Below are 12,618 nucleotides of genomic sequence, written 5' to 3'. Positions count from 1 at the left end.
CCGACAACGAGGCCTTGGAACATTGACATACCGGGGATCCATCGCGCCGTTGTGAAAATGATTGGTTTGTGATTATATAAATCCACGTGGCGGCTCGCCCTCCGCCAGGCGCTCGTGTGAGCTCATAGTCTGCTACCAAGGTTGACGTGGATGGCCTGCTACCGTCAGTATGATTCAAGGAAGGACTGCTCCGTTCGAAAGACATACCTTCCTGTTGGTATATGCCTCTAGACCAGCTTCTCCAAGCTCTCGTCCAATACCGCTCTGCTTGACACCGCCAAACGGCACGCGTACGTCCGAATCATTGCTTGAGTTAATCCAGACCATCCCTGCCTCGATCCGTCTGGCAACGGTGTGTGCCTTTGTAATGTCCTGAGTGAATAGGGCAGCTCCCAGTCCGTACGTTGTGTCATTCGCGCGTTCGATGGCTTCCTCTTCTGTCTTAAAGGAGGAAATCACTACAAACGGACCGAACACCTCTTCGCGGTATATCCTCATGTCATCTTTGACATCGGCGAAAATAGTAGGTGCGATGAAGAAGCCTTTGCCCCCTACGTCTTTGAAAGCTTCGCCTCCAGCGACCAGCTTCGCTCCATCAGATTTTCCGGCCTCAATGTACGAAAGCACCTTCTCATACTGTGTCTTGGTGACCTGTGGGCCTTGGAACGTGTCGTCTTTGAATGGGTCGCCAACTACGGAAGCCTTGGAAACGTATTCCTTGAATGATTCAACAAATTTATCGTAGATGCCTTCTTGAACAAGGATCCGGGAGGTTGCTGTGCAGACCTGGCCTTGGTTGTACACTAGACGTCAAAGTCAGCAGCTGTGAGGGACATGTTTGTACATCCGTTTGACTTACTGATACCTACATGCGACCACTTGACTGCCTGGTCCAAGTCGGCGTCGTCAAAGACCAGCAGAGGTGATTTTCCGCCGGTCTCCAGGGTGATATTCTTCATGTTCACAGCGGCCATCTTCATGATCTCCTTTCCAGTGGCAGTCGATCCAGTAAAGGCAATCTTGTCAACATCCAGATGTTGGGCCAATGCTGCACCAGCCTTTCGGCCTTCACCGTTCAGTATGTTGATGACACCGGGCGGGAACCCGGCCTCCTTGACCAACGATGCCAGGTACAGAATGGATAAGGGTGTCTGTTCGGCGGCCTTCATAACTACAGTGTTACCCGTGCACAAGGCAGGGCCCAGTTTCCATGCTGCCATAGCCAGTGGGAAATTCCATGGGATGATCTGAGCGCAAACTCCCAGCGGTTCCCGTACTACGTACGCTAGCTTTGCTGGCGAAGTGTCGATGACCTGTCCATGTATCTTGTTCGCGTAACCAGCGTAATATTTGATCGTGCTAATTACTTCCCCAAGATCATCATTCAATGAGACTTGGTACGGCTTGCCGTTGTCCCAGGTCTCAATAGTTGCAAGCGTCTCCCTGTGTTGCTCGATCAACTGAGCGAACTTGAACAGGAGGTCTGATCGCGCATTGGTGTCCATGTCGCGCCATGATGAATCTCTGAATGCTTGCCGCGCGGCCGCTACTGCCCTGTCGACATCTTCCGGTCCTGCCGCATAGACTGAAGCTATCTCGCTCTCGTTGCTGTTTAGGATCAGTGAATGAGCGGATGTATCCTTGGACTGCTTCAAACCTCGGATTAATACTCGTGATCGTTTCTCCGGAAAGTGACTTCACGAACTCATTGTTGATGAAGAGGCCTCGCGGCTGCTTATATTTGTGGCCATTCGGCGCAGTCAACTCGACGAACAGATCTGACATGGTGCTATAACTTGTACAGTTCTTGTAGCTGCTTCTGATGAACGATGACCGAGTCCAGACACGCAATGGAGAAGGTAGCGGCGAACGAACAGAAGCTCTCAGAAAAGAGGGGAAAGGACAGGACATCTCGGAGAGAGACTCGTTTATCTATGATGTGGGAATTCGATGTCCACCCCGCAGATGAGACACGGATAGGCGCGATAGATGCACGGTCGGATGGACTTGCCGCATTAGGCTGCCGTCGCGTTTACAGCGCTGGACGGGTCTACGACTTTGTAATCAGAGTTCACGTGCGACCGTCAGAACCTTGGAACCCCTTGATATCGGAGCGTTCGGTCCGATCAGGGGATCTTGATGATCTTGAGTAGTCGATTATCGTCCAATAGATGGCCTTTCTGGGGAGGAGAACGCGTGGGGTGGGGTTGTTCAGCGCGTGTGCGCGAAGCTACCCCGCCGTCGACTTTCATGACAGCACCAAATCCTTCGATCAAACCCCGTTTTGACCGGATGAATTCTTGATATCGTACAGCCATTTGCAAACCAACCAAATCCCCGTCCTCCGTCGTAATCGAATGTCCAAAGCATCCAGCGCATTCAAGACCTGGCATTGAAAACCTAAAATTCCTCTGATAGCGTCGCGAACACCGTACCGCACCCGTTCGTAATCTTCCACACACTACCACTTCACAACGGTCCACAGCATGAGCATAGACATGACCTCGGATCCTCCCTTCACCGACGCCTCCGCGCCCGACGCCCTTATCAACCATGCTCAATCGATAGAGTACTGGAACAGTGTCTCGGCAGACACAACAGGCATGCTCGGCGGCTACCCACAAACCTCGCGCATCGACCTCCAAGGCTCTTCGAACTTCCTCACCAAGCTGCGCCGCGCAAAATCCACCCTCTCTACAAAACAACCGCTACCCCCGCTAGAAAGAGTCGCAGACTGCGGCGCCGGCGTCGGCAGGATAACAAAGGAGTTCTTACTCAAGGTGAGCAGGCGCGTCGACGTCGTGGAGCCGGTGAAGAAGTTCACGGACGAGCTGGTGCAGAGTTTGGTTAGTGGGGAGTGGGCTGGAGATGGCGATGCCGGTACCGGTGCTGGCAAAGGGCAGGTGGGCGAGGTGATAAACCTGGGGCTGCAGGATTGGGTCCCAGAGAAGGGTGCGTACGATGTGATATGGAATCAGTGGTGTTTAGGACACTTGACGGATGTGCAGCTTGTGGCGTACTTTGAGCGGTGTAAGGAGGGGCTGCTCGAGGAGGAGGAGCGAAGGCAGTCGTGGATCGTGGTCAAGGAGAACTTGTCGACAGATTTCAGAGGGAAAGATATATATGATGAGGAGGACTCAAGTGTGACGCGATCGGATGAGAAGTTTAGGCGGTTGTTCAAGGAGGCTGGGTTGAAGATCGTGGCGACGGAGCTGCAAAAAGGGTTCCCCAAGGAACTGTTCCCTGTGCGGATATATGCTCTGAAGCCAGAATGAGCTCGGAGCTTGTGTCTGGCAAGAAATGACCTATGAATGAGCGTAGGACAGGTGCACAGTGTCCAGATGAGTTTTCGCAGCATTATACCCATATCATGTTCGATTCAGTCCTGTAAAACGATCGCCATGCTCCTGTAACCCCATTGGTATCATATTTGCTCCTTTACGCCAAAGCCATGCACCACCTTTTGGTCGCCCTTTTGTTCGCCCTTTTGTTCGCTGCGCTACCACAATGCCTGACAGCTCCACCTACCGAAACGTCGAGCCCGTAGATGTGAACCTATGAATTGTGTCGAGCGACATCATAGGCTGCTCCTCCTTGGCCTTCTTCTGCTCGACCACTGCATCCTGCGCCGGTGACCCCGTCTCAGTCCCCACTACATCCTCCATATCTTCATCCTCCTCGTCGCCAGACTCGCCACCCTGCTCCTGTTGATTGGTCGCGTCATCCGCCGCCTCCTCCGCGATATCATAGACATCCTTCCACAACGCCGCCAGCTGATCCTCGTCCAAGTCCGCCTTGACCCTCCTCAACTTCGCCCTCCCCTCCTCCCCCTCGTCCATCTTCTCGTCATCCTCTTGAGCCGGCCTCTTAGCCTCGATGCCCCAGTCACCGGGCACGTGCGCGAACTCCGCGGCCTTGGTCAGCTTTGCGAGGATCCAGTCTTTCTCTTTTGTACCTGGCTCCTTGGAGAATATGGTGTCGATCAGAGGGCCGAGTTGCGGGTCTGCGGTGGGAAAGGGCGGGATGGGAAAGGAGTGGAGGGCGCGGAAGGTGGAGAGGGTTTCCGGGTCTTTATTGATAAAGGATTGAATGGAGGTTATGGTGCTGCTGACAGCAGCGATGCTACGCTGGATGGAAGGCCTGAACGGTGTTAGTACGCAATACCTGCGCCACGTTGGTCATGCTGAACGCTTTGAGACGTGTAAAGGAAAACACGTGACGCGGTGGAAGCCCGAGCCCGGGCGCTTGAAGATGAGTGCCCCAAGTGTGGAAGAACAGAAGGAAGCAGCGGATATTGTGGGCGAGCTCCGTAGAGACAGCAAAGAAGATGAGTGTTCAGGTGCGACGTACCAGTCCGGCGGCGCTGTCTGGTTCGCGATGAGCTCTTTCTTCATCTGCTCAAGGATCCAGACCAGCGACATCAGCCTAGTGCGCAAGGACTCCAACAATGCGACATCCGCTTTCGCAGGCTCCCCTGGCATGACCTGGTTCGTATTTGACGCCATCTGATTGTTTGGTTATGGTCGACAATCCCAAGGTTAGATGGGACAAGTCGATGGTTTTGAGGCGTGTGAAGCTGAAAGGCGATTGGTGTAGAGGAAACGGCCTGCCTGCTCCGAATCGAGTCTGGGCGTCTTGGCAGGGCTCTTTGCATCAACGTCTCGGTGCTTTCACTTTCGCTTCCACTTCACGGAGATCAGTATCAACTACGGACACTGGTTGTACGCCTCCTACATGATTACGTGTCTGTTCATTGTGCCTGTTCCTCTTTCAATGAGTTTGCCCAATTGCCTAAGAACTTACTCGCGCTGACTTGTGTTACTGTACATACTCCAGGCTGGCAACGCGTACCTTACATGTCCCATATGCTAGGTTCAGACCGGTGGAAAAACGTCAATGCTCTCTTCATTTGTTTTGCGTTTGCACCTTTTGTTCTAGCAGCAGCGCGCGATAAGATGTTGGCCGATGACATGCCTTCGTGTGAAAGGCCGCTTCACAATTACGACCCTAGGTAGCAGCTGTCATCAGGTAGACGGGGAAACATATTGTTACTTGCCATACACGATGACGAGGAGAAAGAGCTATGGTGGATGTTGGCGATGGAGCTAGGCTGCAACATCAAAAACACTGCATTCAATTCACCCTGATGCTCAGTTCAAGATCTCTTCGCGCGTGCAAATTCTTCAACAAGAGCACTACTCATCTGATAGACAGCTGTTGAGGCGGTGACCCAATCACGAGGCAGAGGAGAGGAGAGTGGGTCCGTGCTGTCTGGTAGCGACTCCCCTGCCTCCCATGCTTTGCAAGCACCTTCTCTCACTTTTGCTTTCTGTTGGCAAGAGCAGTCCCTACCCGCTCTTTGGCCACGCTCCACTCCGCCCTTCATATACTCCGTCGCGTTGCTCTTCTACCCGTCATACACTAACTCTACTTGTAGCCGAGCATTGAAACGGGTGACTTCCGGGCATCTACAGGCAATCGGCTATACTGCTCATACTGAGCGCTAGGCGCACTCGGCACCGGTCTTGGTTGCTCAAGGAAGCCCAATCAGTCTATCGAGGCGTATCATCAAATTATATCTCCAGGCCTGTGCTACAATCTCTCATTGTTGCTCTAACGGACTTACAATTGTCGGGAGGCTCGCTTTCTCTCATTCATTTGATACAGACAAGCCATTGAACTACAAAGCCTGCGTTGGTGCCTAGTGTACTGACTTCCCGGGCTCCTTCCTTTTCCTGCTCCTCGCCCGCCTTGCGACAAAACCAAGACTGGACCGCTGATGGCCCACGTCGGCTACGACTTACACAGATCTCCTTGACCAAGGCTTGTGCTTTTTGAACTTACTGACTATCTCGTACGGTCCCGCTTACTCCTGTAACCTGGACTATGGCTTGGCCGGGTAGAGGTCGAGCTGCCTATCAGCCATCGCAGGCTTGGTGCTTTGCGACGCCAGAGGAAGTTCACGGCAGGCGCGTTGTTCACGATAGTACGAACTGGGGACCAGACCCTACTCCCACGCCCTACGAGGCATTCGCCCTCGAGTTCTCTACACGGGATTGGGCCTCCAGCACAATCTCGGAGGGGCACCACCAAAAGACGAAGGACGGTAGCGACAATGGAACGAAAGATGATCTGCCTAGGACCGTCCATGGTACAGTACAGGCCGCAGTGAAAGCTAGATCACCAGCGGACACCCGAGCCAAAAGGGAGACAGTGACCTCGAAAGAAGTGTACACGGTCCGTGATATTGACGACAGCAAGATCCGAGCAGACGAAAATGCTGCATCGACATTGGGCACCCAAATCCAAGCAAAGGCCAAAGGAAAGAGATCGAAGCAAGTGAAGCTCCAGAAGACAACTGTGCCAAAACAACCAGACAATGCCAACAAAGGTAATGCTACTGATAAGGCAGACGAAAAGCCTGGATGGTCAGAGAATAATTCGGTCAAAACGAAGCGAAAAAAGAAGAAAAAGAAGAAGGCGGAGTCTCAGAAGATGGCAGACAAAATAATCTTTTCGCACGCTAGAGAGCATGCGGACCACAATGGATCGGGAGCTCAGAAAGCAGCGGATGCATCGACTTTCAGCTTGACTGAGAACAAGGGTGAAATCAAAACTCATATCCAATCTTCGGAACGCGCAGGGGAGACCACCACCTCTGAAACCAGAGGGATCGGGGTGAACGAGCGCCAGTCCGACTTCCGGGAGGTGGCGAACGCCTCAAGCAGCATTGAAGAATTTGTGTGAGTCTCCGTGCAACTTCGCTATATGAGAGGCGTCTAAAAATGAGATATACAGATCACTTTTCGATCTCGTCAAAGAGACGGTGAGCAAATACCGCATGCAGTCTCCGGCTCATTTTACGCTCCACATCGATGTTCAGCTCTCGGATACGGGTCACAAACCCAAGCGTGACGGATTTAGATCTCAGCTTAGCATAACTTTCCAAAACTACAGCCGCATTTTCCATTGGCTATGTAGGCGGCATTTCCACAAAGGCCTTCCAACGCGTAAGATTGTGGTGTGCAATAGAAAGCGTCTGCCGTTGAAAAAGCTGTTGGCCGAGCATTTTCCGGTGAGTGAAGCACGCCGACATAAACCAGAAAATCTTTAAAGCTTACAGTATCGCAGATTTCGGAAGCCAGCACATCAGAAGAAACATTGAGGGATTTCTGGAATACGAATGGCAAAAGCTTCGATTGGGTCGGTCTGCCTACGGAGCTCAAAGAACACATCATCCAGTTCTGTATCGTGACGGCTCCACGTTTCCCTGACAAGTTCCACGATATCACAAGCCTCAAAAGCTGCGGCCCGACCAGGATGTTGCGCTCCTGTGAGCTGGTTGATAGACTCGGCCGGTGGAAGCCTCTCCTGCGCGTCTCGACCCAGGTCCGTGCTATCACATTGCGACTGTGCTTCAATGGCAGCTTGGTAAATTACCTCCAACTCCACATTTGCGTAATGTTACTCATGGTAAACCACAGATGTTTGATAAAGGCCTTTGCATGACGAGCTATAGCCTAGCCGACTTCTCTACCCGTCTCTCCAAATTGGAGAGCTACTCTCAGATCTCCGAGCCGAACAGCGTGCCTGTCAACCCCAAAGACCCAGGCCATCTACTAATGGAAGTGTATCGAGATGCCCCGAAGCTCTATCCTGAGCTAAAGCGGTATGGCGATTTCTCCAAAGGTATTCGCAAGATCGACATATCATTCGATTTTGTCACCTTCTATCGCTTCTTTAAAGTCAGGGCGGGGGGTTTTGATAAAGAGGGACGACCTTGTTGTTATACCTACGATGTGTTCGAGAAAATGCCTCATCTCAACGAGGTAAGTTACACCGATCGTTGCAGGCCTACAAGTTCTATCCTGACTGTGCGACCACTAGATTGTCGTTCGCCTGCCTAAGAACCGCAAGAAAGACTGGATCAACAAACCTCATCAAATCGAGTGAGTCCTACTTCACCTCGATACAACATTCGCTGACTCTATAGACGCCCCTTGTTCCACGCCGTCTTTCCTTGTCCCCGTACTGTATTCAGAATACTTTACGAGCGTATTGCTGAGGTCCTCGCAGCGTATGAGAACGTTAGTGTCAAGAACTTCCTGGAAAAAGGCGAAGAGGAGCGCTTCGGGGGTAAGTCAAGGTCCAGCAAGCATCACTAACCGCTGTGTGCTGACAGTCCAAAGGTCTACGCAAAGCTGCGGTGAAAGCTCTACAAGATGCAAAGTCGCCCAGGCCTCTCCAGCTTACCATTGAAGAACTGCAAGAGATCGGTATGCACGATGGAGGCGGCCTTCATTTGACCAAAGAAGAAATACAGCAGGTGCGCCAGGAACAGTATGAAGGTGCCTTGTTGAATAAGAAGAGTAAGGAGATCAAGCAGCTTTTGGACGGTCTCTCCGAAGAGGCGCCTGCCACTGACGAATTCTACCCGATTCGTTGCGAATGTGCTGTCTCTTGTCGTGAGCAGTACGAGTTCTGGCCCGACTGGTAATAGGATCACAGAATATGGCGGGATTATAAGGGTCTCCCTGTTTGTCTTCGGAATCCAGGGAATAGAGCGAGTGGGGCCACATATGGAGGACTTTGGCTTGTTTTCACTCTACTACGACAGGCCTGCGGTTGATGACGTCAACAGACATCCTTTGAATCTGTTCTTTAAGTTCATGTAACTAACTACTTGAGGAACATAAGGACGTGTATGGTTTCCACCCCACATATGTTCAGTAATGTAGTAGTGAAACACAGCTCAAGATTGAAAACTGCCGAGTCATGCGTGAGGCTTCGTTGGATACGCTTGGAACGCAAGTGATCTATGTGCTAGTGTATTAGGTACTGGCCATGACAATTCAACTACGCTACTTTTCACTCATGTGCTTGTGCGCAATCGCAGTCGTTTGATCACTATGAAAGCGATGCGTACGGCACCGCATCTGGAGCTTCGAACAAACGTTCTGACTCAAGAGAAGTAACACCCACTGAATGGTTTTCGACCTTCTAGTTAATACTATATTCATCCAGCACAGTCCACACACCCACGCCGTTAAGCAGGCACAATGGGAGACTAGCTCGATTGAGACTTAGCGTCAGGTCGACCTTCGTTGCCACTTATCTGCAACTCACTGCGCGCCCCTCGCCAGGGCCCCTCTACCTAGTACTCATGCCCTCAACTCTCACCCGCGATATATCGCCTCCATCGCGGCAAGCAAAACGCCGGAAACGATCAGAACCTGCGTCTCCAGTCGTTACCCAGCAAGATGACACAAATAATCCACTTTCCACCACAGCGGGACCCACGCTAGCAGCTGTGGAAGCAGGCAGAGTCCAAATAGAAGAGCATTTGGCATACTTCAAAGATCGTCTTGCAAAAGTATGTCGCCCGGCGGAAGAGGACATGCCTCGGATCTCAATCGAGGATTGGGCACGATTGTATGAAAGGAATGAGCATGAGCATGGGAACCATTTTGTGGTGCATCAACATAATCATCCGGTTTCGGGTGTGCATTGTAAGTTGCGAATACTAGTATAGCAGATGGAATACTGACAGAAGGCATTCAGATGATCTTCGCTTGCAATTCTCGAAATCTAGTAGCATGTCCTTTGCTGTGCCGAAGGGATTACCTGGAAACCCAAATTCTCAAAGCTTAGGGAGAATCGCGATTGAAACGAGAGTACATAATCTCTGGGTAGGTTTTCCATGTTCTGGTCTCGCAAAGGTTACTGACAAGAGCGCAGAACCACCTCATAGAATCAGCATCCGCAAGAACAGGTTCTCTCCTCATCTGGGACACCGGCACATACACGGTCCTTCCTCGCAAGAAATCATCAAGGAGGCCTCCATCACCACAGACCACGGACGATGGTTCAGATACAGACCTCGAGGCCTTCGTTCAAGCAACACTTGAAGCAAAACCAGAGAACGAAAAGCTCATCGACGCTTTCAAATCCCGCTACATCCGCTTGCGTCTTAACGGGTTTAAACTCCCCAAGAACTACACCATAACACTGCGCCTCCCCTTCGCCAACGACGTCTCGAAATCCCGGCCCGCGCGGAGGAAAAGCCGACGGAAACCCAAATCCGCCGGTGCGCCTAAGTCTACCGATTCTGAACCAGAGGATGACGACAGGGAAGCAGACCCTCCACCAGAAGATGCCCAGGACATCGACACAGATTCCGACGAAGACGCCCAAACACGCCTCAACAATGCGTATCCCGGCTCGACTAACACAATTGGCTCTGTGCATCAACGAGCCTGGTTCATCCTGTTGGATCGATTGTCGAGTGGGTTCGTGCAAGAGAGAGCTGCGGAGACGTGGGTGAGGAGGGGAAACGCAAAAGGGGAGGGATTTGACCCGTTCTTTATCTTGGGGAGGGAGGTTGAGAGCAGTGTTGTCACGGGGCGATTGGCGAGGGAGGTGGAGCGTGATGAAGGTGTGGAGGGGTTTGTTGGTCGTGCTGGATGGGTGGGGATTACGCGATGAGATGGTGCTAATTCGGTATGCAATCGCTATATAGATGGACCTTCTTCTTTGCAGGCTTTCATCTCAAGATGGACGTCGGTCGCCTGGTAACCCCTTAGCGGCCGAGGCCATGAACTTTTGTTCAAGCGCGTATCCCAGAGTAGAGTGACTGAAGCTACCATAGGCCTTCAGTCTTTACCTGACAGGTATGGCCGACTATCATACTTGCGTAAGAACAAGGTCGAAACATCCGATGATGATGCGCGGAATAGTCACTACAGGAAAGAGCGGATAGTAAAATCCTGGCCAAGCAATGACGTCGTCAACCTCACCATACCTCTAAAATATACATCATGCAGCTTTCTTCCATAGAATCTCGCGCCAATCGTCTACGGAAGAAATATCGCAAAGGGATTGGGGTAATCTGTCCAAGTTGCATGCGTCAAGCACCCGGAAACGGCTAGCTCCCCATCCAGCTTGTGTATGCGGCGGCAAGCAACCCCATCCCGCAGCAGCGCGTGCGGCACCCAGCTACGATGCGATTATCGCCGACGCGCCTGTTGTGCGCAGCCATCCTCCTCCTCACTTTGTTTCTCATCTCCTTCGTCACACGTCTGCTCTTCGGCCAGCGCGGATTCGACATCCTCCCAGAGCGCCCCAGTGCCAATGCCGTGCGCTCCCGCCCCAATGCGCCAGACGTCCAGTACGGAGAGGAATGCGCGCCCTTTAGGGCCGGCGCGCTCGACGATGTAACAATTGTCTTGAAGCTCGGGGCGGGCCAGGTGGCCACTCAGCTGCCCTCGTACCTCTCGCGCCTCAGCCGCTGCACCCAGAACGTGCTTTTGTTCTCGGATCGGAAGGCCGAATACGGCGGCTTCGACATCGTTGACACGCTCGCGAACCTGCGCCCTGAGTACAAGTACAACAACCCCGACTTCGACATCTACGACAAGATTCAGCATGCGGTTGTGCTGGAGGAGAAGACGACCGAGGGCTGGCGATTGGACAAGTACAAGTTCCTGCCTATGATTGAGCTCGCGGATGCGCGGCGCCCAAAATCGAACTGGTTCTTGTTCTTGGAACTGGATACGTACGTCAATTGGGACAACATGCAGCGCTTCCTTGCGTCGTTCGACCCAAAGACGCCACACTATTTCGGCTCGCCGGTCTGGCCTCCCAAGAAGCCCGTCTTCGCGCACGGCGGAAGCGGCTTTGTTCTTTCACGAGGGGCATTCAACAAGCTCATGGCCCGCGGGAGAATGTTCGCTGAAAACCATCGTTCTCCGGGGACACATCTTTTCGGGAAGGACGTTCGCAAGGAATGCTGCGGTGACGAGGTGCTGGCGAAGGTGCTCAAGGAGAGCGGCATCTCTGTCAAGGGGTACTGGCCCATGTTCAACGGCGAAAGTCCCTCTTCGATATGTTTCACCTGGGAACAATGGTGCGAGGCCATACTCACGCTGCACCACGTCCAGCCAGACGAGTTCGCGAGCCTGGAGCACTGGGAGGCGAATCGCGCTCAACGCTCGAAACCGCTTACTTTCGAGGAGCTATTTACGCACATCGAGCCCGGGCTTCAGGAGCGAAGGGATGACTGGACGAACTTATCTGAAGACATTACTTATAAGGGCAAGAAGACAGCGGGCAAATCCTGGGAGTCCTGCCGTGCAGCCTGCTCCCGCGTCCACAAATGCATGCAGTACGAGCACTTCGGGGAGACGTGTCGCCTGTCGCGTAGCATACGATTGGGTCACGAACAACCCGCCAGCGGCGCCGCAAAGTACACGTCCGGATGGATGACGAGCCGCATCCAGTCGTTCAAGACGAAACATACGAAGAAGTGCCACGGCGCACACTTCCCACACGCGAACCCTCGCTGATCGGACCGAGGCGATACCACGAGCGAACGAGATCTGTTACCTTATAGCATGGGAGGCGTTTGATACCCGGCGGCTGGCTTGGCTTTGAGATTCGCACCGTTATATACCCAAGGCGGCAAACGTTGCATGCGTAGACTGGAGTTTTGAGGTTTTCAAGTGCGATATTGCGGAGGGGTCTGAGGCGTCTATGTGTCAGAAGAGGCACGCCGCACTACCTTCATTCGAGCGATTCGGGAGATACCTTTCAACTACCTATATGGCACCTGTACAAATA

At 52.6% G+C, this 12,618-nt stretch overlaps 6 protein-coding genes across 6 annotated transcripts; 4 read left to right on the top strand and 2 right to left on the bottom strand.

The window, feature by feature from the left end:
- Nucleotides 1–122: 122 nt before the first annotated feature.
- Nucleotides 123–1,785, bottom strand: ALD2_2 (mitochondrial aldehyde dehydrogenase; the record flags this gene model as incomplete). Its single annotated transcript, XM_056210914.1, has 4 exons — nucleotides 123–155; nucleotides 208–803; nucleotides 860–1,608; nucleotides 1,658–1,785. The coding sequence occupies 4 exons, from the start codon at nucleotides 1,783–1,785 to the stop codon at nucleotides 123–125; spliced, it is 1,506 nt and encodes a 501-aa protein (XP_056074387.1).
- Nucleotides 1,786–2,486: 701 nt separating this feature from the next.
- Nucleotides 2,487–3,275, top strand: N0V89_002103 (uncharacterized protein; the record flags this gene model as incomplete). The annotated part of the gene is made up of 1 exon (XM_056210913.1): nucleotides 2,487–3,275. One exon carries the CDS (start codon nucleotides 2,487–2,489, stop codon nucleotides 3,273–3,275), a length of 789 nt encoding a protein of 262 aa, XP_056074386.1.
- A 249-nt stretch (nucleotides 3,276–3,524) lies between these two features.
- On the bottom strand, nucleotides 3,525–4,505 carry MED8 (mediator of RNA polymerase II transcription subunit 8; the record flags this gene model as incomplete). The annotated part of the gene is made up of 2 exons (XM_056210912.1): nucleotides 3,525–4,140; nucleotides 4,351–4,505. 2 exons carry the CDS (start codon nucleotides 4,503–4,505, stop codon nucleotides 3,525–3,527), a joined length of 771 nt encoding a protein of 256 aa, XP_056074385.1.
- A 1,381-nt stretch (nucleotides 4,506–5,886) lies between these two features.
- N0V89_002101 (uncharacterized protein) lies at nucleotides 5,887–8,497 on the top strand (the record flags this gene model as incomplete). Its single annotated transcript, XM_056210911.1, has 7 exons — nucleotides 5,887–6,743; nucleotides 6,799–7,075; nucleotides 7,132–7,389; nucleotides 7,485–7,829; nucleotides 7,888–7,949; nucleotides 7,994–8,136; nucleotides 8,190–8,497. 7 exons carry the CDS (start codon nucleotides 5,887–5,889, stop codon nucleotides 8,495–8,497), a joined length of 2,250 nt encoding a protein of 749 aa, XP_056074384.1.
- Nucleotides 8,498–9,596: 1,099 nt separating this feature from the next.
- Nucleotides 9,597–10,485, top strand: N0V89_002100 (uncharacterized protein; the record flags this gene model as incomplete). Its single annotated transcript, XM_056210910.1, has 2 exons — nucleotides 9,597–9,689; nucleotides 9,739–10,485. 2 exons carry the CDS (start codon nucleotides 9,597–9,599, stop codon nucleotides 10,483–10,485), a joined length of 840 nt encoding a protein of 279 aa, XP_056074383.1.
- A 68-nt stretch (nucleotides 10,486–10,553) lies between these two features.
- Nucleotides 10,554–12,344, top strand: N0V89_002099 (uncharacterized protein; the record flags this gene model as incomplete). Its single annotated transcript, XM_056210909.1, has 2 exons — nucleotides 10,554–10,559; nucleotides 10,929–12,344. 2 exons carry the CDS (start codon nucleotides 10,554–10,556, stop codon nucleotides 12,342–12,344), a joined length of 1,422 nt encoding a protein of 473 aa, XP_056074382.1.
- Between the last annotated feature and the right edge of the window lie 274 nt (nucleotides 12,345–12,618).

The sequence above is a fragment of the Didymosphaeria variabile genome (genome assembly GCF_027946475.1).
Source record: "Didymosphaeria variabile strain IMI 356815 chromosome Unknown scaffold_2, whole genome shotgun sequence".
NCBI classification, from domain to species: Eukaryota; Fungi; Ascomycota; class Dothideomycetes; order Pleosporales; family Didymosphaeriaceae; genus Didymosphaeria; species Didymosphaeria variabile.
This window is presented reverse-complemented; position numbering and strand designations above follow the sequence as displayed.